This window comes from Cervus canadensis, chromosome 15 (genome assembly GCF_019320065.1).
Source record: "Cervus canadensis isolate Bull #8, Minnesota chromosome 15, ASM1932006v1, whole genome shotgun sequence".
NCBI classification, from domain to species: domain Eukaryota; kingdom Metazoa; phylum Chordata; class Mammalia; order Artiodactyla; family Cervidae; genus Cervus; species Cervus canadensis.
Genome location: NC_057400.1, coordinates 5,544,414 through 5,557,022, shown reverse-complemented (window position 1 = coordinate 5,557,022; position 12,609 = coordinate 5,544,414). Strand labels below are relative to the sequence as shown.

At 51.0% G+C, this 12,609-nt stretch overlaps 1 protein-coding gene and 1 non-coding gene across 13 annotated transcripts in view; one reads left to right on the top strand and one right to left on the bottom strand.

The window, feature by feature from the left end:
* CLASP1 (cytoplasmic linker associated protein 1) overlaps positions 1-12,609 on the bottom strand; it is a 263,446-nt gene that overhangs the window by 158,949 nt on the left and 91,888 nt on the right. For all 12 annotated transcript variants that reach the window (XM_043488028.1, XM_043488035.1, XM_043488036.1 and 9 more), the window contains exons 3-6: positions 11,751-11,829; positions 10,249-10,352; positions 9,376-9,467; positions 7,545-7,620 (exon numbers count right to left, since the gene is read on the bottom strand). In XM_043488028.1, the coding sequence (XP_043343963.1) occupies positions 7,545-7,620; positions 9,376-9,467; positions 10,249-10,352; positions 11,751-11,829 (351 nt within the window). The remainder of the gene's footprint in view (positions 1-7,544; positions 7,621-9,375; positions 9,468-10,248; positions 10,353-11,750; positions 11,830-12,609) is intronic.
* On the top strand, positions 12,366-12,491 carry LOC122454088. The gene has a single exon (XR_006273307.1). It is a non-coding gene; the product is annotated as a U4atac minor spliceosomal RNA (small nuclear RNA).

The window sequence follows — 12,609 nt, the reverse complement described above, 5'->3', positions numbered from 1 at the left end:
AGAAGTTGCCGAAGAACGCAACGTTGATAATTCTATGATCATTCAGCATTTGAAGCAACTTGGAAAGGTGGAAAAGCTCAGTAAGTGGGTGCCTCATGAGCTGACCGAAAATTTTTTTAAAAAAGCTGTTGTTTTGAATTGTCATCTCCTCTTATTCTATATGACAACAAACCATTTCTCAATTGGATTGTGATGTGCAATTAAACCCCTGGAGAATAAAATGGCAACCCACTCCAGTATTCTTGCTTAGAGAATTCCATGGATAGAGGAGCCTGGCAGGCAATTAAAAGTGGATTTTATACAACAACCGGCAATGACCAGCTCAGTGGTTGGCCTGAGAAGCTCCAAAGCACTTCCCAAAGCCAGACCTGCACCAAAAAAAGCTCATGGTCACTGTTTGGTGGTCTCCTGCCCATGTGATCCACTACAGCTTTCTGAATTCCAGTAAAACCATTACATCTGAGAAGTATGCTCAGCAGATTGAGGAAATGTACTGGAAACTGCAATGTCTGCAGCTAGAATGGGTCAACAGAATGGGCCCAGTTCTTCACAACAATGCCTGATCACATGTTGCACAACCAAAGCTTCAAAAGTTGACCAAATTGGGTTATGAAGTTTTGCCTTATCCACCATGTTCACCTGACCTCTCACCAACCGACTACCACTTCTTCAAGCATCTCTAAAACTTTTTGCAGGGAAAACACTCACAAACCAGAAGGAGGTAGGAAATGCTTTCCAAGAGTTCACTGAATCCCAAAGCATAGATTTTTATGCTACAGGAATAAACAAACTTACTTCTCATTGGCAAAGTATGTTGATTGTAATGGTTCCTATTCTGATTAATAAAGACGTGTTTGACCCTAGTTATAATGATTTAAAATCCATGATCCAAAACTGCAATTACTTTTGCACTAACTTAATAGTCTATCAATGTTAAATTTCTCAGATGTGTAAACAGCATGTGATTATATAAAAATATCTCTGTTATTATATAGGAGTAAAAAGATGTGTGCTAGATACTTTCAAATGGTTCAAGAATAAAAAGTATTTCTCTGTGTATGTGTGTGTATATGTGTGCCTAAGTATCCATGTTGAGTTATAAAACAAATGTGACAAAATGTTAAATGGTAAATATGGCTATTCACTGTACTACCCTTTCCATTTTTCTACAGATCTAAAATTCTGCCAGTAAAAAAGGTGGAAAGAAAAATACTTTTTAAATCCAATGAATTCAAGGCCAGCCTGTGGGGGGTACCCAGGGGAGGAGAGCAGGCACAGACAGGAGAACAATATGATTCCAGATTTGGTCTCAAGCAATGAAATCAAAGAAACAGAGAGTGAACGAGAGAAGAAGTAGGAATACAGTTTACAGTCCTGAACATTGCAAGTCATCCTATGATTAACAGTAGTGCATGACAGGTAATTTTACTCACATTTTCCCCCTTGTGATAGACAGGCAAACTCCAGGTTCTTACTATCTTCTCACCTAAAACTTGATGCTACGTACCAAATTGTGTATGTGACACCCCCTAGCCCCCGAAAAAATTCCTGTTGAAACCCAACATGACTGTAGACAGAGACAGGGCCGGTGAAGAAGGTAATTCAGGTTAAATGAGGTCATAAGAGTGGGCCTGATACGACAGGAGGGCTGTCTTTATAAGAGGGCTCTCTGTGTCTGCAAAATGGGAGGAGAACCCTCACCAGAGCTGGCCATACTGGCACCCTGATCCAGGACTGCCAGAAACAAGTTTCACTTGTTCAAGCCTCCCCGTCTATGGTATTCTGCCATGGCAGCCTGAGCTGAATAACAGAGATTACCAGATTACTTTGGAAAGGAAATAATTTCTGATGTCAGTAAACATTTTCACATTGAGACATGCACATCTAACAAAAGCAGTCAATGCCACTGTCTGAAATCAATGACAGGCGCATCGCCACTGCTTACTTTCTAGTCATGATATCTGCTCAGAGCCAGAGCAGATCACACTGGGGAAACTCTTTAAAGAGCAATCAATATCCTGTCTGCTACTTACAAGTCGGGGCTGTAAAGAGTTTAAGGGATTTAGTGGAAAAATGACTAGCCTTCTAAGTGGAATAAGTCAGACAGAGAAAGGCAAATACTGATATCACTAATATGTGGAATCTAAAAAACACAACAAACTAGTAAATAAATCAAAAAAGAAACGTTTGTATAGAGAAAACACACTAGTGGTTGCCAGCGAGGAGCGGGAATGGGGCAGGGGCAATATAGGGGTGGAAAGGGGGTTATTATGGGACTACTATATGAAATTGTGTGTGTAACTTCTAAAAACCGTAAAGCACTATAGAATTTAAAGAATCACCTTATTCAGTCAATCAATCAACAAAATTACTAGCCTTAGAGTCAAAGTAGCCCTCAGGACCTACTTGGCCATTTAGAGACTGTATAACTTTAGACAAAATATTTAAACTCTTTTAATCTCAATTCTCTCCTTCATAACTGGAAGGTTGCTTTGAGGTTAAAAAAAATAATGGACTCAACTCAACGAATATTTGACTGCCTATTAGGTGCCAAACTAGGGTGCCACACGGCCCAGGCAGGGAACACGATGGGCAGAGCAGGGTGGGGGGACGAGGACGCAGGACCCCGGCAGGGGACCCCGAGGGCAGGGGGCAGCAGAGTGCAGCCTCAGGCAGGCAGCTACCAGCAGGCCGCCAGCTCATGGCCGTGGGGGCACGCATACTGGGGTGCTGCAAGCACGGCTCTGCCTCACCCTCACTCTCCGGAGAACACTCAGAAACACACATCTCCCAAATGTGAAACTGTCCCAAGTCCAAAAGTAAAAACCACCCTGCAGACACGTGTATGGACACACACACGCACCCACCTGTAGACCGAAATTCAAGTTCAGGCCAGCCATTTGTGCCCCGTGGTCCTGAATATGAAGCACTCAACACAATGGCTGGTGGAGCTGGTATTATCTACATCTTTCAGACTAACAACCTTAGCCTTTAAATAACTCCTCTTCAGGCTCAGAAAGCTACAGGGTCAGTTAAACGACCCTCGATTCAAGAATCACAGAACAAACAGACTGTGTGTGGCACTATCAACTATTGTAACGCAGCTGAGAAGACAAGTGTCCCTAAAGCAAGTCAATTAAGGCTGAAGGGACAAAGCAGTGTTCACCTCTACATGCAACGATGGAGGTCCCGGCCGGGCTTCTGGCCACCCGCAGGCTCACCTTGCAAAGGAACCCCAACAGCTCAGACCACTCAGGGAGCAAAAGACAAGGGCCCCAGGGCCTGCCTGTCACTCCACTCCACTCCGCCCCGCCCCGCCCCGCCCCGCCCCGCCTCACCTCACCCCGCCCCGCCCCACTCCACTCCACCCAGACGTGAGTGGCAGGAAACAGGCTCCCTACAGAGCCTGGAACTCAAGGGGAGGCCTCACTCTCAGGGAAAAGGAGGGCCCCAGAAACCCCTGCAAGGCCAAAGTCACCCCACCCCCCACAGCCACCAACCCACCCACTTCTCAGGTGCTGGTCAAACCCTCACCAGGGAGGTCATTCTCCCACCCGCCCGGCACCCACGCACAGCCAGCCCAGCCCAGGGCCGGCTGCAGAGAGCGCTGAGATCAACACTGGTCCTCAGGCTCTGCAAGATGGTTTTAGGCTCAGAAGATGCAGATCAAACTCCTCAGGAAAACAGACAGCAGCCGGGGGTGGGGGCCTGCAGACAGGATACCTCACTGCCTGAGGCCAGCTGGGCAGCTCATAAAGATATATCAGAGGTTTTCAGGCAGAACTGGAGTTTCCCCTATCTGGCAGAAAGTGAAAGTGAAGTCGCTCAGTCGTGTCCGACTCTTTTCAACTGCATGGACTGTAGGCTACCAGGGTCCTCTGTCCATGGGTTTTCCAGGCAAGAGTACTGGAGTGGGTTGTCATTTCCTTCTCCAATCTGGCAAGGGACTCCCTATTGAGCAAGTGTCTCCAGACTGCTGGCTGCCTTTGCCCTGTCCTCCTAGGCAAAAGACATAGGCCCTGTTCTGCAACCCACACCCCAAAGGAGGAAACCCTGACCTCAGCTAGGAAGGCAGCATCTCATGAGTGTAAAGCCACCCCATCCTCCTGTCCCTCCCCGGACCCTGGGATAACGCAGGGGCCCAAGACACAACTCTCAACCACGAGATACGACAGGAAACCTGAGGAAAGCTCCTGGAAAACATCTCTCCACTTGGGGAAAGAGAAACGCAGGGAACACTAAACCACAGGAGGCCCTCAGGGAGAAGTGCACTGGACTGGGCATTTAACGACACGAGGGAACGAGTCATTCCAAAGGAGCGGGAAGCGACAGCGGTGTTAAGATTAGGTGGGGAGCCCGCTCCTTTTGGAGGAGTCGAGAACTAAATCACCTGCTGTCTAAGATTTCCTTCAAAATCATCCCTTCAATACATTTTGCTTCCACATGATGGGGTGGGGGAGCAAAAGCGATCGAAGTAAACTGGCCTCATGTGGTCCACTGCCGAGGCCACGTGACGGCACCCGGGGTGCAGCACAGCCCTCTCTCCACTTTATCCGAGTGTGGACCTTTCCATACAAAAACGCTGAAACAGGAGAGGGACAGCGGGGCACCCCACTTTCATCTGCCAGGAGGGCCGGACATACATACAGCTGGACCGCACCCGTGCCAGGCCTGTGGGCAGAGCTGCAGAGAAGGAAGCCCAGGGGGTGGGCAGCCCGGAAGAACAGAGAGGCACGCACAGGCCCGGGGACATCACGCAGCTGCTAACACGCCCTGCAGCCTCCCTCCCTCGGGCCCCCTTCACAGGGGATAATACACTGTCCCCGCTGCTCTCGTGATTCTGAGTTACTTTCAGCAGCCAAAAGCATCCCAAGCCACACAGAGCCCGTGTGTGGGGTCACTCTGAGGAGCAGGTCACTGTGCAACAACAGCACAATCAAAGGACTCACACCCTCTGGGGCAGAGTGTCTACAGGGTTCACCTTAAAGGTAAATCCCACTGACACGAGGAGCCACGTGCAGGACCATGCAGAGCCCTCCACAAGCGCGCGCGTGCGCGCACACACACACACACAGACACACACACACACACACACACACACACACCCCGCTGCCACCACCAGAGGACTGAGAGCCGGATGGAAGCTGACCATAACGCTGGGCGCCCAGTGCAGAGACAGCACCAGGAAGACACAATGGCCTCTACCGTCTGAGACGGCCACAACCAAGAGGGGAAAGCCATGCACAGAGCCCTGGAGAACCCGCTCAGTCCTAAGGCAGTCCTGGGACGACAGAGAGGAGACAGGGTAGTCCAGACCTTGATGGTTCGGAGACCAGCAGGAGAGACGGACAAGAAAACGCAAGTGAAGTCAGGGGCACAAGCACATGGACAGACACCCCCAGGAGCGGGGGGCTAAGGAGGCTGGCGTCAGGGGAGCAGGCGGCGTCCCCGGGGTGGAGCTGAGCCCTCGGGCCTGTTAGTCCGCATGCACTCGCTCACGTGCAGAGAAGCGCTCCTCGGGCAGATGTGAACACACAGGCTCCTCAGATGCTCAGTGTGGGAAACTGGCTACAGATGCTGTCTACTCTAGATGGCCGATGCCTGCCCACCGAGCCCGGCCTCACTGACCCCCGTTCAGCCTCCCGGGCCCAGTGTGAATACTCACATCACCTGTCAGACCAGAGTAAGCACCTACGCTGCGCTTAGTCGCTTAGTTACTGAGTCTGACTCTTTGTGACAACATGGACTGCAGCCTGCCAGGCTCCTCTGTCCGTGGGGATTCTCCAAGAATACTGGAGTGGATTGCCATGCCCTCCTCCAGGGGATCTTCCCGACCCAGGGATTGAACCCAGGTCTCCCACAGTGCGGCAGATTCTTTACCGTCTGCTGCTGCTGCTGCTAAGTCGCTTCAGTCGTGTCCGACTCTGAGACCCCGGAGACGGCAGCCCACCAGGCTCCTCTGTGCCTGGGATTCTCCAGGCAAGAACACTGGAGTGGGTGCCATTTCTGTCTCCAATGCACACATGCACGCTAACTCACTTCAGTCGTGTCTGACTCTGTGCGACCCTACGGACAGCAGCCCACCAGGCTCCCCTGTCCACAGGATTCTCTAGGCAAGAACACTGGAGTGGGCTGCCATTTCCTCCCCTTCAGCGTCTGAGCCACCAGGTAAGCACCTGAGTGAGGAACAAAGCGCCTCAGCCAGCCTGGCTGGCTTTCCTGCTCTACAGAAGGACAGGACACCATGTGGCAGGGGTCACAGCCTCAGAGTATGACCTGCATAAATTATTTTTCCCACAGAAAACAAAGTGGAGGCAAGACATTAAGGGGGCAAAAAGGCAAAACAGTTCATTTGGTAAGTTAGAATCTTTTTAAAAAGTAGATTCTGTCATTTTTAAATGAATGTTGCACAATAAAGCATGATTCAAAAAATGAAAGCGCCCGAGCGTCCCACCACTGTCAGGTCTCAGTAAGGCTGGGCAGGGGGCGAGCAGGAGGAGGTGGGTGCAGGCGGGGGACCAGCACAGCCGGCATTAAGCAGGGATGGGCAGCACAGCAGAGCCCCAGAAAGGAGGCAGGGATGCAACTGGGATGAAGCCCAGAGACACGGAAGGAGCAGCGGGCAGGAAGCGCTCAGACCCCAGGCTCTGGGCGCTGAGCCGGGGCAGTGAGGGGAAGGCAGGCTTGTCCACGGAGCTCCCTTCAGCTGCTGCCAGTCAACGCTGAAACTCAGGTGCTGTTCCCAGCCTACAGTCGACCCCTGGACAACACGGGGGTCAGGGCGCAACCCCGCCACACATGCGTGGTTCAGCCGCCTTGGATCCAGATTCGCAGGGTCCATGCAGTGTAGCGGTGTACCCTATGAACATCCGCCTGAAGGCGGGCCTGTGCGCTCTGAACCCATGCTGTTCAAGGGTCAAAGTGTGCACTTCTGTAAGTCCCGGCCCCACGTTAAGCCCCTTGATCTAAGCGGCTGTGTGAGCTAAGGTGACAGCCAGGGCCCTTGATGGCCCCAGGAGTGACCTAGAGAGAAACGGTGCCTCTGAGGCGGGCTCACCGCTCACCTGCGCCGCCCCCCACCCCCGCCCTGACACAGGGCAGTGGTGCTTTGCTGTTTCTCGGTTCTTGTTTTCTTTACATAAAACATCCGTGAGGCACCAGTGTGGCCACCACCCAAAGAAAGCATGGCACCTTCCCGCCGCCTCCGAGAAGGGCCCCAGGCCCTGTACAGCCCCCTTCCCCCTCTGGGAGGCGGCCACTGCTCCCTCCCCCAGGCCCACCTCTCTGGCTACACAGACGGGGACCACAGTGTCCTTCTCCTGGAGGCTGGTCTGGATGATGTCACTTTACAGGCTAATGGGGGGCCCATCCCGACCTGGAGAGAAGAGCAGAGTGGCTCCCAGGTCTACCCAGGACCCCAGATTAACCCAACAACTGCAAACAAGCCTGGAGCTAAGAGCTGAGTAAAGTCCCGCCCACACAGCACCAAACGCACCTGCACTCTGGGAGACCAGCACTTTACCCTTCTTGCTAAGTACACTCACCTGGCTGTTGGGATCTCCTAGTAGGTTACATATATGTGGCACGATCTTGCTTAGTGTTAACGTATGTGCTCCAGAGCTGAAAACAAAAGGAATGCTTTACTGGTGGTGGAAACAGAAGACAGAAGGCCACCTCCCCTACCCCACCACTCTCTCTCACCAGGGCTCACTCCTCATCCCCCCTTACCTGCTTCCAAAATAAACACACACCCAAAAGCCCTCTGCACAGAGTCCAAGACTGCGAGTGCTTTCCACAAGTCTCCCCGCACTTGGGGTCCCTCCAAGCTGAGCCCGAGCCTGCCCCACCGGGGGTCCCGCCATGCTGGCATCACTGTCCGTCCCATGACGGTTCCTACTCCACCTGACTCACTGCGCTCCCAGGCAGGCCCCTGGAGCCCTCCGCTAACCCTCTCCCCCACTGGGTGCAGCTCCCCGCTACAACAGACATTCAGGTAACAGCGCTTGATGAAAAGGCTGCGACGAACGGCTGAGGGGACACTGCCCTGCTGAGAACAACCCAGCTACTGCAACCGTTCAGCGCCGTAAGCGCGGTCACAGACAAGCTCTCTCAACACAGTTCTCTGACTACCCTCGGTTACTCCCTCAGAATAAAGAAGTGAAACAACTGCTATCAAAGGCCAGAAACATTTTTTAAAAGCTTCACACATATGCCATAATTAATGACCCTTAAAATCTAGCACATTAAGAGGGGAAAAAAACCACCAAGTAATGTAAACATTAAACTAACCATTTTGTTTTTAAAAAAATAATAAAACTCTAAAGTCTGGAACAAAATGCTACATGTTAACAGTGATTATCTGAAGGTAGCAGAATTATAGACAATGATCACTTTCTTCTTCATGCTGATTTTCTGTGACATATACAGTAATACTTTCACAATCAGGAAAGGTGATCTGTAATTTTTAATCTTAAACCATCAACAGTCATTAAGGAAGCAAAACCACAATAACATAAACTACATGCACATCAAAATGGTTAAAATTAAAGACAGCGATAACATTCAACGCTAGTTTCTGAAGAAACGAAATCATTCACACACTGATAGTGGGAATGTATAACAGTACAGACAACTATGGAAAATAGCTAAGAATTTCTCTTAAAAACTAAAACGAACTTGCTAAATGACCTAGCAATTGCACTCTTGGGCACTGACCCAAAATAAATGACAACTTCTGTTCAGGCAGAAACTGGTATATGCATGTATTCATAACAGTTTTATTTGTAATAACCAAAAACGAAGTATTCAACAGGTGAATGGTTAAATACATTATGATACATCTATATCAGGGAATTCTACTTGGCAATAAAAAGCAATGAACTGTTCGGCCACAGCATACATGCAATCTCAAGGGAATTATGCTGTGAGGAAAAAAACAAAGTTGATCTCAAAGGGTCACGTTCCGTGTGATTCCATTCATGTAACATTCTTAATAAAACCTCAGAGCTGGAGAGCAGGTGACTGGCTGGCAGAGGCTGGGGACTGGCTAGACCAGCACTGTGAGCGTCCTGGGGTGGGGTACCGGGCTGCCCGTGAACGTGGCAGCGAGTGACCCGGGCTGCACTTGTGACGGGGCCGGGCACACACAGAACACACAGGGCACACGTGTGTCACTGGAGGAACCTGAACACGCTCCATCAACACCGATTTCCTGGTCTGGACCCTGTACTACGCACTCGCAAGACAGCGGGCGGTGCGAGGCACCTCCCAGGACGTTTCTCTACATCTTCCTATAAATATACGATGATTTCAAAGTTAAAAGTTACAAATACAAAAGCTTGGCCAAGGAAGCCCTCAAGCCCCACCCAGACTTACGCGTTGAGGGTGGCCACGAGGCAGAGACACGTGCCTTCCCGGGTGCGGAAGTTCTTGTGCTTGAAGCCGCCCAGCATCCGGTCCCACACGTACTGCAGAGGGCAGAGGTTAAGGGGGGAGAGGAGGGGAGGAGGCTGCTGCAGCCGATCCAAGCTGGGGGCCCCAGGGCAGGGGCCTCACCACAGGTGCCATATCCCTCCCCGCTTTCACCAGCCCTCTGGGGAGCTTTTTGGAAAATGGTAACATAGGTTTCTATATCAAGCTAAAACCTTTCAAAACACATTCCTTTATGTAATTGCATTTAATTTTCCCGACAACCCTGAAAAAGAGGTGGGACTGTCCCCAGTTTCCAGGTGGGGAAAATGAAGCAGAGGCGGGGTGACTTACCAGAGGTCACCTGCTCACGCTGCTCTCTGGGCCGGAAGAGCTGTGCCCACCCCACCCTCTAACCTGCTCTGCTTCCCAGACTAGTCTAGGTTTTACCTGCCCTGGGAAAGCTTCTCCTCACACCATCTCACCCTGCCCCACCCCCCAACAATGGACAGCTGGACCAGTAAGACAGAGCTGTATCTCTGGCTGTCTGTCCCAGCAGCCCAGCTCACCAGCAGACACGGGCCAGGGCTGCAGCCAGGCTGCCGATGGCCCTGACATCACAGCTCCATCTTTTCAGAGACACAAAGAGTCAGTTACGTAAATAAGCTTGAGTCTAAGAAATTAAACCAAGCACCCCATACCCATGTTAAGTTCACTAATTTATTCAAAGGTATACCCTCTGTAAAATTCCACTGGGCGGGTAAGAGGGGCCAGATGAAATACCATAAATTTTTTTTCTCCGAAACCCACGGACACTTTGCAGGAACACCCTGGTCTCACCTGGGGATTAGCAGCCTGATCCATGATCTTCAGCAGCAGGGCCTGGTCTTGCTCCCTCACAGAGTCTTTAGCATCTCCCAGTCTGTCTATTAAACTTGGCAGCACTGGAAATTAAAATGCAACTTGATCAAATCTACTCTGATAGCCCGAGGTCACCAACTGTGGGTATTTCCATTAACAAGATATCTCAAAATCCTGGCCTAAATGAGGCAGATCACGCTACACCCACCAACCACTGTAAATCCCCTCCCGTTCAAATTCATGGGAGATACTATGAGAATTTGCAAAAATCCTTTGCATGGACACACTGTTTGTCTTCTTCCTTATGCCACCTCCCTCTGGGCAGTTCCCAATGTGTTTTTAAGCTGCGGGAATGTTATTAAAATGGATGTCAATGGAAGACCTTGGCAGCAAAGAGTCAACACAAAAGGAAATCCAGGTAAGAGAGAGAGGCCCCCGTGCATCTACTCGGGGTGGACGAACAGACACTTAAGGCTCAGTCTGCTTTTCACTTTACATAACATCTCTGCATGCTCATCAGACAGAATGCAGCTCTCCGCCTGCCCTTCCTCTGCACAGCCTGGGTGGGCCATCCCTGCTGTTCCAAGGGCACTTGGATGTCAGAGGTCAACTCACTTTGCTTCTTCTAAAAGTCTGTTAGAAATTTATTTTACAGAAAATAATCGTGAACAATTCATCTAATTTGGTATTAAATAATCAAATTAATAAAAATAAGAGGGATTTTCATTTGCAGATACACAGTTTATGGCAGAGTGGGAAGAGCTCATGACTTTATCTAAACATGCACATTGACCGAAAGTTAACAGAAATGCACAAATATATGTGTACCTGTCATAACGAGAAATGCTAAAAGGAAAGGGTTAGGGCTTGTTGTGTTGTTATGAAAGCCCAGAGGTTGGGAATAAAACCGTCTCTTAAACTTTGAAACCTGATATTATTTTTATTTCATTATTCTGACACTGTTTTCCCTTCAAAATAAAAGTAATCATTCACCACACACTTGAAATGACACTGACAACCAAAGTGAAAACAGTCATAGTAACAATAAACTGTTTAAAAATACAGCTGCGTCGGATCTATAAGACTCTCAAAGAGAAAAGGCAATGCCTCTCCAAGAGAAGGGTCAGAGGCAAACAGGGTTTGGTTGGCAGCACAGCATGATGGTAATTGGCATAAGAAATAAAAGTAATAGCTAGTCCTAGAACAGGAAGATGGGAAAAGAGCAGAAAGATATGGAAAGGGGGGGGGGGGGGGGCGGATGCCAGCAGGTGCGCGAAGGCGGCAGATCCAGAAGGCGCACGAGGGGAGCGAGGGCAGCGGGGCAGCATCTACAGATGCAGGAGGAGGTGGGGGCGAGCCGGGGAGAGCGGGCTAGAAAGAAAAGGTGGGGGGCTGAACGAGGGCTGGCTATGGGGCGGGTACAGCCAAGTGCAGGGTGTGGGGAGACCCAGTGAAGGCCGAGACGGGAGGAGAGAGCTCACCTGTACCGATCTGCGCCTTGAACCGATCCTGCAGCCGGGTGACCAACGCGGACAGGATGTCCATGCCCAGGAGAACCACCTGCAACGGCAAACAGTGGGCTCTCGTCAGCGGCCCATCGGCGGCTTGGCGCCCTCGCCCGCCGGCTGCAGGCGCGCCCCCGCATCTCTGGCTCAGACTCGGCCCGGGAGCCCGAGCGAGCACCGACCCGAGGGTGAAGCTGGGTATCAGGAAGAGGGCCGCTCTTGTCCGAAAGGGCGGTTGACAGAGCTAATACGAGAGAGTCTTCAGCGAGACGCTACTCAAACACAGACGCCGCGAGCCGCCTCCGGGCGCCAGCCCAGGAGGGCGGGAACTCCCGTCGAAGCCCCGCCCCGGCAGGGCGCGCGTATGCAAATCGGCTCGCGGCCGGCGCGCGGCCTTCTGGGTACCACTGAACGGCCTCTTTGCGACCTTCCGAGCCTCCGAAAACGAAGTGTTGGTGGCGAGCTTCAGAAGCCGTGATCAGTGGAGGTTCACCCGCTGCCGGGCGGCTGCGGCGGCACTGCTGAGTTAGTCGCCACAAGTCAACCCAGTGTTGGCGCCTGCTACTCGCGCCGCACGCGAAAGCTCTACCAACCATCCTTTTCTTGGGGTTGCGCTACTGTCCGATGAGCGCTTAGCGAGGGCAGTACTGCTAACGCCTATGCAACACGCCCGCACCGGCTAAAGCTCGGCTTTATCACGGTGCAATTTTTGGAAAAAAGAAAAATCTCTTTTTCCACGATTTGTTTGTTGTAAGAACAGTTCCTTAAAATGAAAATGCAGTCCTGGTGAGAACCGGTAGATGGCGCTTAGAGCTGACAGAACAGAGTTCAGAGT